Below are 20,720 nucleotides of genomic sequence, written 5' to 3' on the forward strand. Positions count from 1 at the left end.
AACGAGTCAGCCTTCTTTGATTATTCAGGCCTGTACTCTGGCCTCAAGTGTATATTTCAAATACAAAACCAATAGAATGATTGTGTTGTGCACGTGTGTATGTTGGGGGGGTGGGTGGGTATTAAGACCCAAAGGCAGAATTTGGTGCTCAGAGGAAGGAATTAGAGAAAGTCCATTTTAAGTCCTTTTGACTCATGAAGACAATGTTTTAAACTGCTAAACTGAAATGCTAAAAAGGGTCTTCCTGCAAACCAACGAAGTTCTGCCTGGCGTCACCCCTGCTCTCTGCCACATGATGCTGAAAAGTCTCACCATCAACTGTTTACTAACCCACATTATCAACGTTGTAGTCTTCCTTACTCACTATTTTCAACCAAGGTTTATGATTCAGCATTCAGTTCTGGTGGTAAACACTTTCCTAGAGATCTGAGCTCACCTTTCCCTCCAAGAGGACACAGACGAGCTGGGCTAGCAACACAGCAGCATCTAAATCCATTATATTTACCTCTAGTTCACCTTGTGCCACCACAGAAACTGAGCACTCTACTCTAGGCCTTCCTTTTGTCTCTCACTCCTAGGTACTTCCTGAACCTGCCTTTGCTTGTCCAGTTCTTGGACGCAACTTGGCTGACCCCAGAGGCCCTGTTCTTTCTAAAATACTCTTAAGTTCTTTGGTGGAGCTGATATTACCTATGTTTCTATATTTCAATACTAGACCACTACCCTGGCATCCACATTGTAAAATCCTGGTTCTCCTGACTCAGGTGCCATTCTCCACTTTAACTGCCTCTCTGTAGTCAGACTAGACACTTCTTTAGAAGAACATTTCAGTCACTGCTGCCTCTGGCCTGAAGTAGAACTTAAATATTTCTTGCAGGAATGTGGAGAATTCAGCAATATTTGTTTACTGAATAAGTCATGTCCACATTCATCCAAGGGAGAAACCTGGTCCAATGGTCTCAAGGTCTGCACTTCCCACCACTCTCTATCACTCTTTCCAATCCGGCAGCTCGTGCTTTCTCAAGGACGGAAAATGACAGCTGTGCCTGCTCAGTATCTGTTCACAGAAGCAAGGTCCTCCCGAAGTTACCAGGTTTATATTATCTCCTGGTTATAGCTCCAAGTTTCAGTATTACGCTTTTAAACTGGATTATTGATCAAGATTACTAAAGTACGCTTTTAACCCTTACTATTTGTATACCAAGTCTCATGTTTGTCATACTTTCTACTTCCTAGTATCAAACAAGGAGACTCAAAGAAGTATCAGCACAGGTCTGTTCTCAGTGAGATGAGGCTGTGTCCCCTTAAGAAGTTAATTCAACTCTAAAAAGCTGGGCTCTAATAGTTACAATTCACACCTTATTTTGCTAGCTAACTTTTGTCTGCCTACTACTGTTTGGTAATCTTAGTAATTAAACTCCACACGCTTCTTAGAGGCAGTCTGGTCATTTTCATCAACACGGATAAAAAGATTGTAAGGGATTCCTTTTTCACAGTCTTTTTTTTTTTTTTTCAACATTTCCTTTGGCAACACAAAGTCAATTTTTAAAGCCTTTATTATTGGCGTGCCACCTGTTAAGTCCCTTCTAGTTAATAAGAAGCATGATTATTTATAGCTAAATTTGATTAAATTGTAAAAAAAATCTGTCATCTCATTTTAATTTTCCTTGATAAAATTCTGAACAAGGAAATGAGAAAATTTAAAGATCAGAATGCATTTATATGCATTTTTCTTCAATGGAATGTTTTTGTTTTTGTTTTTGTTTTTTAAAGAATGGATGTTATTTTTAAAAGAGGTTTTACCTTCCCCTTGCTTCTTTCTCCAATGCTGGAGATTATCCAAGCCAAGCAAATACTCCATCCACCTCTGAGCTATACCCTAAGCCTACTATTTTGTGTTGCTTCTAACATTTCAGAATCATGGTTAAAGTAAAGATTTTCTTGATTTCATATACCAAATACTAAGTATTTAACTATCTCATTTAATCCTTTTCTACACTGTGAAAAATGAGGCTGAACTTGCTCTGAGATCCTAAGTGGTCCAGTAGGAATTTCAATCTCATTCTATGAAGACCAAAGCCCTTTCTAGCCATCCCTAAACTGTATGACTAGAGTGTTTTGGCTCCAGCATTCACTTTTCATTTCATACCCTGCAATTTCTTGTAGGTCAATAGTCCATGTGACCCAATGCCAAATACTGACAAAAGGAACAGGATCAGTTCCTCCTATTTATGTAACTTGACCCGGATACAGCTAACAGTAATTTTCAAGTAAAATTCTCAATCTGCAGCAAAGTACAGCAGGGTAACTCTATAGTCTCAGCACTCAGGAGGCTGACACTCTCTAATCTCAAGTTCGACACCAGCCTAGACTACAAAGCAAACCTGCACTTTATTTATCAAGACTAGAATGCAGACAGACACCAAACAGAACTCTCTCAAACAACAACAAAAATCCCCCTCGGCTCACTGTTACTATACAGAAGCTTCAAATAACCCCTGACTAAAGCTATATAATAGCTTACCTTACAAAATATTTAAAAATTAAACATGACAATTACCTTAAGAACTCTAAGACTGCTTGCATATTAAAAATAACAATTTTGCGGGTTTGGGGTATATTCTACGATGCAGTTAATGGTTCCTTTCTGATGGATATACGTTGCAAGAGCTTTGGCTGCCTGCTTTGTGCTCCTGGCCAGTTAAACTCTAGTACCTGCCCAGGAGCTAACTCAGATCCTCGAATAGATCACACACACACACACACACACACACACACACACACACACACACACACACACACACACAGAGTTATTCTTAAAGTGCCTTGGCTAACTCAGTGACTGGACACTCCTAAATCTTCCCCTGCTACCCCAGGCCCAGTCAGAAAAGTGGCCAGTGGAGGTTGGCTTTATTTTCTCCAAGACTGGTCCCCCTTTCCTCTCCAGTTCTCCTGATTCTCCCTGTGTCCTACCCATGCGACTCTCAGTGTCCCAGCCATTGGCTCCTGGCAACTTTATTGATAGATCAAAAACTAATTGAGGGTAAGGACCTTCAGTGTCAGTAAACACAGATTCCTGATTAAATCAATGCATCAGATCCAACATATAACAAGGACACGTGCTCTACTATGTTTACAGCAGCCTTCTTTATAATAGCCAGAAGCTGGAAAGAACCCAGATGCCCTTTAACAGAGGAATGGATACAGAAAATGTGGTACATCTACACAATGGAGTACTACTCAGCTATCAAAAACAATGACCTCATGAAACTCTTAGGCAAATGGATGAACTAGAAAATATCATTCTGAGTGAAGTAACATGGTAAACACTCACCGATAAGTGGATATTAGCCCAAAAGCTCGGAATACCCAAGATAGAAGTCACAAAACCAAATGAAGCTCAAAAAGTAGGAAGACCAAAGTGTGGATGTTTTAGACCTCCTTAGAAGGGGGAACAAAAATACTCACAGGAAGAAATATGGAGACAAGTGTGAGCAGAGACTGAAGGAAGGGCCATCCAGAGACTTCCCCACCTGGGGATCCATCCCATATACAGACACCAAATCCAGACAATATTGCTGATGCTAAGAAGTGCATGCTGACAGGAGCCCGATATAGCTGTCTCCTGAGAGGCTCTGCCAGAGCCTGAAAGATACAGAGGTGGATGCTCGCAGCCAACAACTGAACTGAGAATGGGGTACCCAATGGAGGAGTTAAGAGAAAGGACTGAAGTAGCTGAAGGGGTTTGCAACCCCATAGAAAGAACACAATACCAACCAACCCGACCCTCGGAGACTAAACCCCCACCCTGAGAGAACACAGGACGGCTCCATCCACATATGTACCAGAGGGTGGCCTTGTCAGGCATCAATGGGAGGAGAGGCCCTTGGTCCTGTGAAGGCTTGATGCCCCAGTGAAGGGGAATGCCAGGGTGGGGAGGTTGGAGGGAGTAGGTGGGGAGGTGAAGGAGCACCCTCACAGAAGCAGGTTGGGGGGGTAGCAGGTTTCTGGAGGGGAAACTGGGAAAGGGGATAAGATTGTAAATGTAAATATCCAATAAAAGGAAAAAAAAAATCAATGCATTAGAACCACCCTCTACAGATGTGTGGTTCTTTCCCATCTTCCTGATCATAACAGAGTAATAGGAGATCTTGTACACAGATTCGGACATCTGTCAGAGTCTATCTTAGGATAAATTCCTGGCAGGTAAAACTTTTCTGTGTTTACTATCAACTGAGAGAAATCCAATGTTTAGGCAGAAGTATTGCTTTTCCCATGAGTAACCGACACAGATGAGAATAATTTCTCCAGCTCAAGCTCCCCAACAAGGGCCACCTAGAGGGTAGGCTTTCTGATACCCACATCTCCCTATGTAGGATTCCAAAGGAGGAGACTGGAAAAGAGTGGCCAGTCCCACCCAACGCTTACCTTGCATGGGTCCCAACGCAAGACCGAATTCATATCCCCCGAGTCCCCCCATCCTAGTTTCTAGATTATCATCCAACTCTATGAAAAGAAAGGCCATGTATTAGAGACAGACCGTGCGAGAGGCAGAGGCACATTTCTACATCTCCCATCTCACAGCCGTACTGCCTGGTATTCTGAAATAGGAGTACCAACTCTATAAACTACCATTGAGTCACGCGGGCTACAAATAGTTTATAGTTAAAAGAATACGTCCAGGGCCAGTGAGTAAAGGTGATTGTTGAATTTGCCTGACAACCTGAGTCTACGTCTGACACCCAGGAGCTCCCCAGAAAGGTGGAAGGAGAGAAGTGACTTCATAAACTTGTCCTCTGACCACTATACATAAGCTAGTCCACACTCGCCTACATGTAAACATCAGGTGTACATGTACATACGTACACACACACACACACACACACACACACACACACACACACACACACAGGGAAAATGCTTTTAGCAAACTAAATATCCAAGAATGACTAAATGTAAACTATTGAGAATTGGTGACATCGTTCTGAAAAACATGAAGAGCTGTTCCAAAAGCGCTTCCACCAGGCTCATTAGTGCTCCGATTCAGTCTAATTACACTGCTCCTATACGGACATGACTGAAGCGAAAGGGAAACTTCCAAGCACTAGTCACCGAGAGCTCTGTAACTCTGTGGAGAATAAAGAGCAGAAGAAACTGGCAACCATCAGAGGTCAAAATGTGGCCACAGCAACAGACACAACGTGTAAAAGAAATGGGACCACTCACCTGCTTCTCTTTCTTCTGTATTTTCATTTTCATCAACTTAGGGAAATATTTATTTCTATGAAACATAAAAAGGCAAAGATTATGATAAATCCCACATAAAACATTTACATTCTCTCCAGATTAACTGTTTAACTATGCCCAGACATCTAAGTCCACACATAGCTCTCACCAGATCCAATATATTGTTCCAGATGAGGTGAAGTAAAAAAAACATACAGTCTTTAGAGATCAGGTAATTTATAAAAGATGCTGGAATATCAAAGCTACCAGGTAACTAAAACCAGAAATAAAAATAAACGGTATAACTTTATCGATGGAAATGAGGAGAAAGTATAAACAGTTAACCTTCATTCTTTTGGGGGGGGGATAAGTTTACCACAGACAAATCAATTAAAATAATAGAAATACAGGAAATAAAAAGATAGCTCAATGGTTTAGAGTAATCTTGCCTAAGAGTGGATCTCGGGTTGACACTGGTAGGGAAGCACACTTTTCCATTTCCTTATGTTTCTGTTGTTAAAACCATGTACATACTACGTGGTAAGTTACAGTGCAACAGTTCATAACTTGTGTAAAGGACTGAGTTATTCTCCTCAGGTCGTACCCCATCATCTGGTGCACAGTGGCCGTTCTGGTACAGGTTTCCCAGTATGGCTTGTGAGAACCTCAAGAGTCCGGCAACTGAACCTGGCCCAGAGAGCCCTGTCTCAGGGACTGAGTGCATCACTAAGGACAAGTACTACCTGCAGATCCTATATCCGCACACACACAAAGTGGAGGGTCACAGACTCTTGGCTTCTGGCTCTAGGATAGAGTTAGAGATTGCCTAACACATTACCAGAGGCATATATCACATCAGCACTAATCACATCTGTATGAATGTGAAGTGTGGGGATTAATAGACCTTTAAAGAGAAGAAAGTATCTGAGATGCTGGGTATGTGTTCCTTGGCTCGATTTACTTATATTTATATTCATAAATCCTAACATAACTTTATAGCTCATATATATATATAACCACAGTTGGTCACAATTATTTTTTAAAATTAAAAGTTTTCTTTGAAGTACATTTTCTTAAGCTGTGGGCCATGATGACATACAGGGTTATGTAAATGAATGAGGAGGTAAAAAAGTGGCAACGTTAAAAGGTTTCTGAATGGCAACTACCAAAAATTAGAATCAAATGTATGATGAAGCCAGGTTTCCTGGCAGAGTCTGCCTATTTGTGTCCCACGACTTCCCGCACCTTGGTTTGGAGCACACATCTGTTCTCTGCACTGCACTCACCTCGCACGACTAACGACCTCTGGCCCCAGGCAGCACAACTATGATGCTGCAGGGCTCTCACTGCCATGCAGAGTTGTCGTCTTCTTCTATAGAAGCACAATGGCTTCAGTATAGAAAACTAAAACTCTAGTATTTTCCTATTACTATTTCCCAGCATATAAATATCACATTAGTGTCTCTTTGGAGTGCTTTACTTTAGAATTTGATTTTTAAAATTGCTGCTTGAGTTGCTGACCTGAGTTTCATAAAAGAGTGATTTGGTAAATTTTGGCTTGGGATAAGGGCACAGGCGTTTCTGTCATGTTGTACTATGCATTTATGAGAAGCAGCATTCTCAGCAATGACTGTTATAAAATCAAAACACTGGTCAAAGGCTAGGGTGACGGCTTAATGGATGAAGCGCTTGCTGCGCAAACAGTATGATCTGAGTCTGAATCCCCAGACCTGTGAAAGCTGGGCACAGTGACATGTAGTGTAATTCCAGAGGTCCTATGAGATGAGAGGCAGAGAAAGGAGAATCCTCAGAAGCTTGTGGGCAGTTAGCCTGGAGACTGAAGCTTAGTAACAAACAAAAACCAGAGACACTGCATAGGTGCACGCGCGTGCACACACATACACACACACTCACATAGACACACACAGACATAGACACACACACAGACACACACACACAGAAATAGACACACACACAGAGACACACACACACAGAGACATACATAGACACACACAGACATACACACACAGACATACATATACACACACACAGACATAGACACAGACATACATAGACACACACACAGAGACATACACACACACACAGACACACACACAGACATACATAGACACACACACATACACACACAGACATAGACACACACAGAGACACACACACAGACATAGACACACACACAGACATAGACACACACACAGACATAGACACACACACAGACATACATAGACACACACACAGACATAGACACACACACAGACATACATAGACACACACAGACATACATAGACACACACACAGACATAGACACAGACATACATAGACACACACACAGACATACATAGACACACACACATACACACACACACAGACATAGACACACACAGACAGACACACACACAGAGACACACACACAGACATAGACACACAGACATAGACACACACACACACATAGACACACACACATACACACAGACATACATAGACACACACACATACACACAGACATACATAGACACACACACAGACATACATAGATACACAGACATAGACACACACACAGACATAGACACACACACACACACACACACACACACACACACACACAGATATACAGACAAAAAACCCCACCTTTGTAAACACCTAAGGTGCTGTGTCTTTTAGATGCTAAGCCAGAATTTAATTCTTTATGTAAAATACATGAATACATTCTTCTCATTGGTACACAGATCTGCTTTTTATCTTTACAGAAGGTAAAGTATGTATAACAACAGCTGCTTTAAAGTAAATTCCTTATGATTTACTATCAGTAAAATTTGCCTTATGTACTACCTATTTTATATCCATGTATTCTGGAGTCACGAGAGATAAGATTTAAGAAATGTGCTAATGGCTTATGCACCAGGCAGGGCAGCGAGGCAGACCACTGGCTCATCAGTAGCGGACGACGCTTTGGGAGTCAGTCAGAGTCAGCACTGACGGTTCACAGTGACTCATCCCAAGGCAACCATCAGTCCCAGAGAAGGAGAAACCACCCTCAATCACAGCAGGTAAAACCTAAAAAGAATATTCTTCTGCAAGCTTCATTATAGTTCTGAGTAAGTTATGCTAACACTTTTTCCTTTTAATTCAACTTCAAATTATCAAACTCAGAAAAATCATAATTCTCAGCCACTAACTACCATGTATTTCTTGAGCATTCCAGAAAACTCTATATTCTCAACTTATCTCACAAACTACCACAAATTCTAAAATTAACTTTTAACATTAATTTCCCCTAATAAGAAAGGTATTATCAACCTAGACATATATACCAAAATTTCTGCCCAATAAAATGAAATTATTAAAAATATACAGAAGTTCTATCAGCACCAATAAATTACATTTAACATATAAAAAACTGATCCAAGAAAAAAAAGAGAGACCAAACCAAACCAAATACGATCACAAAATATCCCTTAATTTTCATTTGGTGTCACAAACAAGGTCAGATAAACAAATTCCCAGCGTTATCAGGGCCCTATTCACCACACAAATGGCTAAATGGCACTTTCTTTTTAAGCTTTCTGTTCAGGCAAGGTGCCCCTAAATCTCTAAACGCTCCTAACCCTTTTCACTCACCAGTCCCACTTTAAGGAATGAATCACAAAGAAAGGAGCAGGGAAGGATGTGCCTGAGCAGTAAAGGATGACTTAGGGATGAGGGGTGGGGTGCGGGAAGACACCTCCTGCTGCAGAGGTTCTTGGGCTTCTGTCATCATGAACACAGGGCGAGGGAGGCATATTAGCACAGGCTAGGAAGGCTGGGAAGAGGCACAAGTGTTTCCCTTGCCTATACTCTGAACTCAAGGCAGTGCAGGTCATGTGACTCTACAAGTGTGATGATTATTCTTGGTTGTCAACTTGTCTCTAATAAAATTAACTAAAAATTAACTAAAAGCCAAATGACACACCTGTGGGGCGATTTTTTTTTCTTAATTAACTAATTTTAAGTAGGAAGACTCACTTCTAATCTGAATCTTTGAGGTGGGAAGATCCACCTTTAATCTGGGCCACACCTGCTGGTAATCTACATAAAGAACATGGAAGAAGGAAGCTTTCACTCTGCCTGCTGTGTGCACTCTGCCTCCAGTCCAGTGTGCTTGCGCTCTCTCTCTCTCTCTCTCTCTCTCTCTCTCTCTCTCTCTCTTGCTCTCTCTCTCTCTCTCTCTCTCTCTCTCTCTCTCTCTCTCTCTCTCTCTCGCTCTTTCTCTCTCTCTCTCTCCCTCCCTCTCTCTCTCTCATTTATTCTCTCACTCTCTCACTCTTGGAGCCTCCCTTCCAGTATTCCAGTGTATACTGAAGACAAGTTGAGACATCCAGCCTCATGAACTGAACAATTACTGGATTCTCAGACCTTCTGTACACAAATATATAAAAGTCCCAGATACAAATATAAATGAGATTCATTCTATAGGTTGTGTTAAAGAACCCTGACTAATACAAGGATTAACTGTTCCAGTTCACTGAAAAGAACCCTTAAAATCATTACTGTTAGTTCATTTCTAGATGCCCTATAGGTTGCCACAAACCTGTATGCTACCACCCCATAAAGTAACAGTAGTTAGTAACATCATAGCCACTTCAAAACACTGTGTGGTTCCTAAGCACCGTACAATCTACAAACATCCTCTTTGATGCTACCTCTACTTTTTTAAAGGCTTTCTGATAACATACATTAAAACGCAAAACAAACACACAAAAACCCTAGAACTCATCTTTCTGCGAAGTTGAACCAGGAATGGCTTGTGCTTCTGCACATATTAGAAAAGGTTTTTGGTCTCTGTTGCTGTATCACCATCACTCAGAAGTTGTGATTAGATCGTGACTCAGTAAAGAACAAATCAAGTAGTAATTTCAGAATCTCAACACTTAATTAACAACATAATTTATACATTTCAAAGAGCTCACAGTATGTAAACCAGGAAATCTGTCTTGGGGAAAAACTAACTGCTGAATCACAAGAAAACTGGTAGGAGTCTCAGACTCTCCTCACTGTATCCCAATTCGTAAGTGCTGCATGTAATATCTTCTCCAAAAAGGTATATCCCTAATAACATAAAAAGCAAACAACATAAAGTTCCCTTCTTTCCACTAAGAAAAAATGAGTGCCAGGTTCCAATAAAATATTTTTTATTATTCTCTCTAACTCAAGTGTTCTTTTCAGTAGTGAATTTTTTTCAAATTCTTCAAAGCTCTTCTACATGCTAAGGATGAAAGGGAAATGTTAAGTCTTTGTTTTCTTTAGTTAAAGCACTATACTTCTGGTACAGGAAGCCTCAGTTAAGCACAGCATTACAACGTCTTCAGTCTTAGCCAAGGTGTTTGGGGTAGTGTTTGAGGGCACTGTGTTAAGTGCTGATGTGCACAAGGGACAACGAGTGTGTTGTGTTCGAAACCAAGGCTGCAGTGAGGCTGGCCTGCAGATGGGTGGGTATTGCCAGAGGCACCCTGGGTTCATTATATATTTGATTCTGAATTAACTTTTCTTCGTCGTATGTGACATGCATGCGAATGTAGTTGCCGCAGAAGGCAGAGGTGTTGGACTTCCTGGAGCTAGAGTCCCAAGCAGTTATGAACTACCTCACCTGGGTGCTTGGAACTAAATTCAAATCTTCTGCAGGAACAGTTCGTGTTCTTAACCACGGTTCCCAACCACCAGAAAGTTTTTACTGCTACAAATATTTTAGCACCTCCCCCCCTTCACACACAGTTTAAGAACCTAGATTTTGGTCACAACGAGGACCCAGTGGTTAAGACCCCTCAGCTTCCCCTTCCACCTGTGGTCATTAGTGCTGTCAACTGTTGGCAGAATTCAGATCACCTGGAAGATGGGCCTCTGGGCCTGCCTGTTATTCCATTAACTGATGTGGGAAGAGCCATCTTAACTGTGGGTGGCATCATTCCTTAGGCAGGGATCCTGACTGCAGAACATAAAGAAAGTAAGCACTAGCTTGTCTCCATCCTTCTGTCTCCTGATTTGCCGAGGCTGTGTTATCACTAGCCTTAGTGCCCCTGCTGCTTTCCTTTCCTTGGCATGATGTGCACTGAACTGTCTGTCAGAATAAAAAAGAACGAAGACATCACATATTTACCCTCATGACACAAACAAACGGGACAAAGATACTTCTGCCTCACTGGGTGTGAAGCAAATTACAGGTGTTATTAAATATCAAAAATTTGAAGTGTCAAAAATCAGAGTTTAAATCCAATGTCTGAGAGTGATTAGGCATGAAGATCCCTTCTAGAGGTTTCACAGACTGTCAGATGGTGACACCTACCCAGAGGGATTAGGAGGACAGCAAGCTATGGCATCCGTTACACAGTGGACACAAACTACATGGCAGCTACAGTGCTGCCGAGCCTTAAGTCAGGTAAGGTGGCAGCACTCCTGAGGAGTCCCTGGAAGTCCAGCCCTGACAAAGAGTCTCCAGTAGGAAGGCAGTTTGAAGTAGGACCAAAGTATAATGACCATGGTGGGGGGTGAACTTTGGTAGTTGTAAGATTTTAAAATGAAGAAACTAATTTTTTAGCACAAATTTACACCCTTTAGGTGTGTAATAAATATGAATGGTGAGACCTATTGGATGGGGGCATTTCTGTTAGATGAATATTAAATTCAAGCTTAGTACATGTATTACTTTGCAAAAGGCCAGAGTCCAATTCTTATCCCTCAGCTAACTTCCTTTTATGCCAGAGTCTCGCTGCTTCTTCAGAGGTGTCTTTTCTTGTCTAACAGTAACAGTACCTCCCCTCCTCAACTTCTCATCTCACTGTAATCCTGTTTCTTGAGGCTTGTTTCTCTCTGGCATTTTCCTTTTGGGCTATGAGTTACTACATGTGTCTTCTATACACAGCACAGGAAAGTTAGCCATTTTACTCATGCTATACTTCTAGGATCTAGAGTCTCATGGGCTTGTAGTGAGATGCTCAAAGAACATTTGTTGAATGAGAGGTTCATTTCCCCTAGTTTAAGCGAAAATCACTAATTTCCCACTTTCTTCTTTCAACAAAGAAATAGTAGCAACTGTAACAAACCCTCTACACACCATCAAGTCTTCCTTCTGTCATTCGCTTCCCTAACACTGCTGTCCTCTCTGCCCCGGTGTGTGGGAGAGACTGTCTGACACAAAGAGTGCATACTCTAAACTTTGGACTTAACATAGGAACATTCACTCATCATTTGAAACAATCAAATTAATGCAAGGTGCTAACAGAGAAACTCTGTGGGATAAGAGAAGGGGTGTTTGTACATAAAAAAACTACTTTAAAAATATTACAAATGTTTTTAAAATTTCACACAGTATACTTTTTTTTTTTTTTTTGGTTCTTTTTTTCGGAGCTGGGGACCGAACCCAGGGCCTTGCGCTTCCAAGGCAAGCGCTCTGCCACTGAGCTAAACCACCAACCCCCACACAGTATACTTTGATCATATTCTTTGCTCTCCAACTTCATATTTTCTATCTCAAAAAGAAAGAGGGGGGGAGGGGGAGACAGGGGAAGAGAGAGGGAGAGAGTGGGAGAGAGGGAGAGCGAGCGAGCCCTGTTTTGTGTTGGCCAACTACTTGTGGACGTGAGGTCTGGAGTGTGGTTGAGGTAACCAGTCACTCCACTGGAGAAAGTGGACTTTTTTTTAAAAATAATATGTAGAGTTTTGGGTTTTTTTTTTTTTTTGTAAGATTTATTTATTTTACTTCATGTGAGGACACTGTCGCTGTCTTCAGATACACCAGAAGAGGGCATCAGATCCCATTACAGACGGTTGTGAGCCACCATGTGGCTGCTGGGAATTGAACTCAGGACCTCTGGAAGAGCAGTCAGTGCTCTTAACCACTGAGCCATCTCTCCAGCTCTCTCCTAGAAGCTGGCAGCTGCAAACAGCTTCTTAGGAGTGGTGCTCCTAACCACTGGCTTCTTGAAAATTTTTTCCTGATTAAGCTCAGCTTCCCTTTATAGGCCCCTCCTCTCAAATGTCACTACTTCCAGGACTTAATCCACTCACACCACCAAGATTCTTGCAAATTCTATTAAAACTCCCAAGCTTTTCTACATAATGACTACTGTGAACTTATAAATCCAAGTCTTGTTTGTACCCAACCTAATCCCAACCAGTCCTAGTTAGGGATCACACAGGCATCCCATCCCCTCTACAAGTCTTGAAAATTAACCTCCAAAGCACTATGTGCATCCCCATGTTCCTGTTGTAGAGTGGCGTTCTGCAACCTGCCTCCCAGCCCCAAACTCTTTTTGGTCTCTCTTTCTTCTAACTTTTTTGTAATTCCTGAACCTGTGGTTCTTCCCCAACACACTTTGGTTTATTCTCAAGGCCTTGGGCATCACTTCCTGTCTGCAATAGCCTCCTAAGGGCCTCCTACACTCAGTGTTGTCTGTCTATTGCCCTCACTCTACCATTTTACTGCTACCAAGAATATTTTTTCCTGAAATGCTAACACAGTTGTTCTCAATCTTCCTAATACCCTTTAATACAGTTCCTCATGTTGTAATGACCCCCAACAATAAAATTATTTGTATTGCTACTTCATAACTGTAATTTTGCTACTGTTATGAATTGTAATATAAATATCCAACATGCAGGATATCTGGCATGGGATCCTTGCAAAAGAGTCATTTGACAGCCCCCAAAGGGATCCTGACCCACAGGTTGAGTACCACTGTGCTAACAAAATCAGATGATAGGGCTTTAGTAGGTACCGTTGGTTTTGTGTTTTGTTTTAACATAATATTTTTATTCGTTATTTGGAAACTTTACACAATGTACCCTTATCATACTCTCTTCCCAGTACTCCCAGGTCTACCTCACCCTTGTGATATTCCCTAGCAAAAGAGAAAGAAGAAAAAGATGCCAAGGCCAGTTTATGTTGCTCATATACTAAACATAAGGCAAATTCCCAGTGGTCAGCCCCTTAAAGAAAACTGAGTCCTTCCCCACTCATACCTCTATCAGAGGCTGCCAACTGTTAAGAGCTACACTTCAACATCCTTGCCACAGTTTTTAAAAAGTTCTATTTATGGCTTCCTGTCTAGACCATTTCTTTAGGGGTGGGGGTGTAAGGGGAGTGAGGTTGTCACAGAAGTCTTCTATGTCTCTCATTCTCAACTGGGAGTCTGTAGCCATCAATATCACCGAGGAAGAAGCTTGCTTGCCTTGTACAGTCAGCAGCAGCACAGACTGTGGACTTCCACATAGTTTCTGGCTATGGCATGGACCACAGACATCGACATGACCTCAGGTGGCAGTAGACCACAGACATCAACTTGACCCCAGGCTGCTGCTGGGTCATGGACACCAACATGGCCCCTGGTGGCAACACAGACTACAAACATCCACATGGCCTTTGGTGGTAACACAGGACACAGACATTCACATGGCCCCCTGCCTCAAAGCAGGATCAAGGACACCAAGATGGCCCTTAGTGGTAACATGGACCATTGAAGTGGAAACTTAAGGGTTCTTTAGAAAGTTGATTAGATGTTCTTTTGCTGGGGCAAACATATGAAGGAATGTTTAGCTGAAGTGGACACAAGTGAAAGGTTAAGGCAGACTCAAGAAGGAATGTTTCACTGAAGCAGACACAGGAGAGAGGATGCTCTACTAAAGCAAGCATGTGAAAGCACATGTGATGAAGGATTCTTTGCTATAAACATACATATATTGGTCCGCCCTACATTGTTTAGTTTAGTTGCACTTGTCAGGACTCCATAGAGAGAAACACAGAGAGAGAGAGAGAGAGAGAGAGAGAGAGAGAGAGAGAGAGAGAGAGAGAGAACTTCTGGTGGTGTGCTCCAGTTTCTTGCCAATTCTGTGAACTTGGGCTGATTGGCAGAGTGATGACAGCTGAGACAAATTCAAGACCCATGGGGCATATGTGTGTTTGGAGGCTATAAATAAAGACTGGACAGACAGTGAGGGAGGCTGAGCTTGGCTTGCAGGTAGAGCTGGCTGTGCAATGCTTGCAGATCTGGAGTCTTCGTGGATCTTCGCTTCCCTGAGAGAGGCACAGCAGAGAACGTCTGGCATCCCTCATGCTGACTGACTCGAGCTGAGGGTGAGGCCCAGCTGTCTCTGCTAGGTTATGTCACTGCTGCTGATTCATGTTTGCTATCCCAACTCTACCGACTAGACTGATGGTGTAGCCATGAAGTGTTTGCAAGTAGATCAAGCTGTCACTGCTAACCTGTGTGTGAACTGCCAATTTCCAGACAGCACAGATGGGAGCTGAATCAAAGAAACTGTCTAAGCAGGTCCACTTCCCCAGAACCCTTTCTTTTCCATTACCTCTGGTAGATGGTGGGCTACAAGGAAGACTAAAGCATTTGAGGACCATCGTTAAGAATAAGGTTTATGGGTTGGGGATTTAGCTCAGTGGTAGAGCGCTTGCCTAGCAAGTGCAAGGCCCTGGGTTCGGTCCCCAGCTCCGAAAAAAAGAAAAAGAAAAAAAAAATCAGGTTTATAATGGTCCTAAATTATTCTTAATACCTGATAAAATCTACATAGATGATAGCAGTTGCCAAGCTTTTGAGTGTGTTCCCTGACCAGAGAGAATACATCACCTCAATCAACCACATAATAAAGATGATTGCCAGGGACCAGGAAACAGATAAGGTTTGAAAAAGTTCCACGTTTCAGACCATGGACATAAACATAGCCTTTACCCTTAAATGTAGAGCAGAGTCCTGCATAAGCAACATGTACCCTAGTCCACATCTATTGATTTGGCATCATTTTCCAACCTAAATCCAATAATACTAAACAGGACCTGGCCACTCAGGTTCCTGCTCAGGCTTTCTCTGCCTGGAAAATTCTTCCAACGCCCTTCCGTATATGGCATCTGAGCCTTCAGAACTTGGTTCTGGGTAATGTTCTCTGCCTGCCTCAAACCCCATCATCTGCTCAGTAGCCCCTCACCCCCGGGAAACATCTGAATGAGTGGTATGTTTCTAAGATGTTCATGTCAAAAAGTGCTCCTCTTGATGTCTCATTGGCTAGGAAACCATGAGCTGGAGGGCACTGTCCTGGTCATTTGCAGGTGGCATTTCTTCCCTTTTGAAAGCCTTCACAAGCACTTTTTTCTTCACAATAATAGGCCTTGAAACTATTTTTCCTACAATGTTGGCACATTCTTTTACAATCTAAGTCCTTTCCACCAGAAAGATCTTGTATTATTTCTTCCTAACTCCCTCCCTACTTTTCTAATAAATGCCTGCTCTGTATATGAATAGTGGGTCTTCCAATTCCAAGGCACACTTCTAATTCGTTCTCATTTATATTCTATTACTATGTTCATTCTTATAGTTCTCTGCCTTCATCCTGCTCTATCCCTTGCTTTATTTCTGTGAAATTTCTTCAATTTTACAATTCTTTGTTTTAAACAGCTAATTTTTAAACATTCAATAATATATTTTGTGTTCTGTTTTTATTATCGTCTAAGCTTGTGCTAGCTCAACAACAGTGGAAGGAAAGGTGTTCAGATGACGAGAGGTCACTCTTTTCCTTCAAAGATAACCACACGAGCTAGTGTACATGTTTTTGTACAACTATAATATATCCAAAGTGATGTGAAGAAAGGCTTTTCTGCTTTGACGGTTTCCTTGTACTTGATCTATGGGTGAGAAGTCATATTTTGTATTAAAGGTAGCCCAATTCCAAATATATTGAAGGGCTTAGACACAACCTGTGAATGTGCAATGCTAGGGTTAAGCGTCTTGTACATGTTGTGCAAACAATCTACCACCGAGGGACATCCCAAATGTATGATTATCACCGCCATTAACTTAAAAGTCCACTTTAGGGGCCGGAGAGAAGGCTGAGCAGGTAAAAGTACTCATTACTCTTAGAGAGGATGCAAGTTCAGTTCCCAAGCACCCTCCCTGGGTGACTGAAACGGCCTTCAACTCCAACTCCAGGGAAATCTCTGCAGGCACCTGCACTCATGTGCACACACCCATAGACACGCATACATACAAATAGCTAAAATAAATCTTGAAAAACTACTCTTCAAAAGAAAAGTGTTCAAAGCATTCCGTGTTTAGAATAACTCCTGCAGGTAGGTAATATAAGCACAAAGAGTCGTGACTTTAATCCTTGTCCATGGGGAAAAATCAGCAGCAGTAAAGACAGAAGCAGGAACTGACCCAGGTTACCTGGAAACGCTTGTCACTGGATTAATGTACCAGATAAGAGGTTTGCTGTAGACCGACTGTGATTATAAGGTTTTTCTAATTAGATCAATGTCCTCAGGCTTTTTAATTACTACTGACTTTATCCAATGTCTTCTGTTGCTAGAATTCTTTTTTTATAATCTTATATTTTTGGTTGTGAGCCTAGCCTTTAACGGCTGAGCCATCTCTCCAGCCCCTTTTTTTATAATCTTGATGTGACACAAGTATATATAAAATTTTCAGAAATATCAGACACAAGTACATAGAAACATTTCAGTAATGTCACATTCATATAATCAGAACTGAATGCAGCATACCTGTGTGCACGTGGTCAAATGTTTTCATTTTTATTTTTTTATTATGTGTATGGATAAGTGCGTGTGAATGCAAGTGCCCAGAGGCCAGCAGAGCGGTTCAGATCCCTTGGAGCTGGAGTTACAGACATCCCAGACATCACTTCTATAGGCAGCAGCAAAAATGACTAGGCCTTTCCTGAGCCATCCAGGCCCCATCGGGGCCTTTGCTTCCTTCCTGTTCTTATTCCCTATACTATAATGTCAACCAGTAACAACCAGGAATGAACATGTTCTTATACCCTATACTATAATGTCAACCAGTAACAACCAGGAATGAACATGTTCTTATACCCTATACTATAATGTCAACCAGTAACAACCAGGAATGAACATGTTTGTACACAGAGCTGAGGAAAACAGTCCACTGATAGTTAAGCCCACTCAATATTCACAGTTCTGAAAATCCAGGTGATAATCCCATATGGCAAGACAAAGGGTTTTACAAACACAATCAGCTTCAAGCTTCAGAAGGACCCAGCAGTAAGAGTGCTATATCCTGTCTCCTAACTCTTTATGCCATCAGCAGAACAGTAACATCTACAGACTTGGGAGTGACGTTACCTAAGTTCTGAATATGGATGCTACATAAATTGGGCTACTCACCAAGTCTTCCTGGTTTTGTTTCAATTATAGAATTTGTATAAAAAATGGTATCAGATGATGATATAGATTTTTAAAATTATTCTATTACACCTACACAAAATAACTTAAAGTGATTTAGGGTATTTCTTCTTGCATAAAAATATAAACATTGATGCAAAATACTAAATAAAATACTCAAAAACAAAATCAGAGAACACATAAAAAAGATCACTTTCCATGATCAAGTAGGCTTCTTCCACTAAAATCAGGGACAAGACAAGGCTGCCCATTCTCTCCATACCTATTCAACTAGTCCTTCAAATTCTAGCTAGAGATTAAGACAACTGACGGAAATCAAGGGGACGCAAAGAGGAATGGAAAAAGTCAAAGTATCAAAAAAAAAAAAAAATCAACAGACCTCCTATTTACAAACTCAAACAGGAAACTCATCAGGAGCCAGTTGTGGTGGCGCACGCCAGTAGATTTGCTGAAGGAGGCAGAGGCAGGAGGAAACTCATCAGGAAAACAACACCATATTTACAGTAGCCACAAATAATACAAAGTATCTTGGGTAACTCTAATCAAGCAAATGAAATAAAGACCTATTGATAAAAAGTTCAAGTTCTTTGAAGGAAATTGAAGGTATCAGAAGATATTAAGATCTCCCGTGCTGATAGAGCAATAGTATTAACATAGTAAAAATGGCCATCCTATCAAAAGCAATCTACAGATTCAACACAATCCTCATCAAAATTCCAATACAGTTCCTTACAGACCTTGAAAGAACAACACTCAACTTCATATGGAAAACCAAAAAACCCAGGAGAGCTAGAACCCTGTGCCATCAAAGAACTTTCAGAGGTATCACTGACCTCAGAAGCGACAGCCACAGAGCTATCGTAATAAAGAGCACGGTATTGGCATTAAAAACAGACCTGTTGACCAATGAAATCAAATTGAAGACCCAAACGTAAATCCATATACCTATGAACACCTACTTTTTAATAAAGAAGCCAGAAATATACAACAGAAAAAAGAAAGCATCTTCAGTGCTGGTCTAACTGGATCGTCTGCATGAAGAAGAATGCAAATAGATGGCATATCTATCACCCTGCACAAAACTCAAGTCCAAGTGGGTCAAAGACCTCAGCATAAAACCAGAAACACTAAACCTGATAAAAAGAAAGTGAGGAATAATCTTGAATACATTGTCACAGGAGACAACTTCCTAAATAGAACACCAATAGCACAGTCACTAAAGATCAACAAATAATAAATGGGACTTCATAAACTGAAAAGCTTCTGTAAAGCAAAGGACACTGTCAATGGTAAAACGGCAGCCACAGAATGCAAAAAGATCGTCAACCAACTCCCCATCTGACAGAGGACTAATATCATTCATATATATATATATATATATATATATATATATACACATATATATATATATATATATATCCTCAAGAAACTAGACATCAACAAACTAAATAATACAATTTAAAAATGGGGTATAGAATCAAACAGAATTCTCAACAGTGGAATCTCAAATGACTGAGAAACACTTAAAGAAATATTCAACATCTTTAGCCATTAGGGAAATACAAATAGAAATGACTCTAAGATTCCATTTTACATCCATCAAAATGGCTAAGATCAAAACCACAAATGACAGTGCATGCTGGTGAGGCAAGTTTGTGAGAAAGGGGGAACACTCCTCCATTGCTGGTGGGAGTGCAAACTTGTACAGCCACTTTGGAAGTCAATATGGTGGTTTTTCAGAAAACTGGAAATCCATCTATCTCAAGACCCAGCTATACCACTCCTGGACATATACCCAAAGGATGACATATCCTATCACAAGGACACTTGTTCAGCAATGTTCACAGCAGCTTTATTCATAAAAGCTAAAAAATAGAAACTACCTAGATGTCCCCAACCAAAGAGTGGATAAAGAAAAAGTAGTACATTTACACAATGGAGTATTTCTCAGCTGTTAAAAACAATGACATCATGAAGTTTGCAGGCAAATGTATGGGAGTAGAACATAAACCGTCCTGAGTGAGATAACCCAGACCCAGAAAGACAAACAGGGCATATACATACTTATAGGTGAGTATTAGCTAGAAAGCAAGACAATCCTGTAGAGTCCACAGACCCACATAACAAGGGGAAACGTAAGGGTCTCCTTGGGAAGGGAGAACTAGGAAACGCCATGGAATAACACTAGCAAAGACTCCTAGTAATGGAGTCATAAAGTCTGAATTGGCTATCTTCTGTGACCAGCCAAGGTCTTACTTAAGTGGAGGGACTGGGACACTAACCC

General features: G+C 41.2%; 1 protein-coding gene across 26 annotated transcripts in view; it reads right to left on the reverse strand.

Moving 5' to 3' along the window:
- The window catches only part of Chd6 (chromodomain helicase DNA binding protein 6), a 161,664-nt gene that overhangs the window by 107,659 nt on the left and 33,285 nt on the right, over nucleotides 1-20,720 (reverse strand). For 23 of the 26 annotated variants that reach the window (XR_015683017.1, XR_015683011.1, XR_015683010.1 and 20 more), the window contains 1 exon segment: nucleotides 5,227-5,281. Coding sequence is in view for 9 of the 26 variants with exons in the window: in NM_001434092.1 (NP_001421021.1) it covers nucleotides 5,227-5,259 (33 nt within the window). In the remaining 17 variants the exon portion in view is untranslated. 26 annotated transcript variants of the gene reach the window in all.

This window comes from Rattus norvegicus, chromosome 3, assembly GCF_021556685.1.
Source record: "Rattus norvegicus strain SHRSP/BbbUtx chromosome 3, alternate assembly SHRSP_T2T, whole genome shotgun sequence".
NCBI classification, from domain to species: domain Eukaryota; kingdom Metazoa; phylum Chordata; class Mammalia; order Rodentia; family Muridae; genus Rattus; species Rattus norvegicus.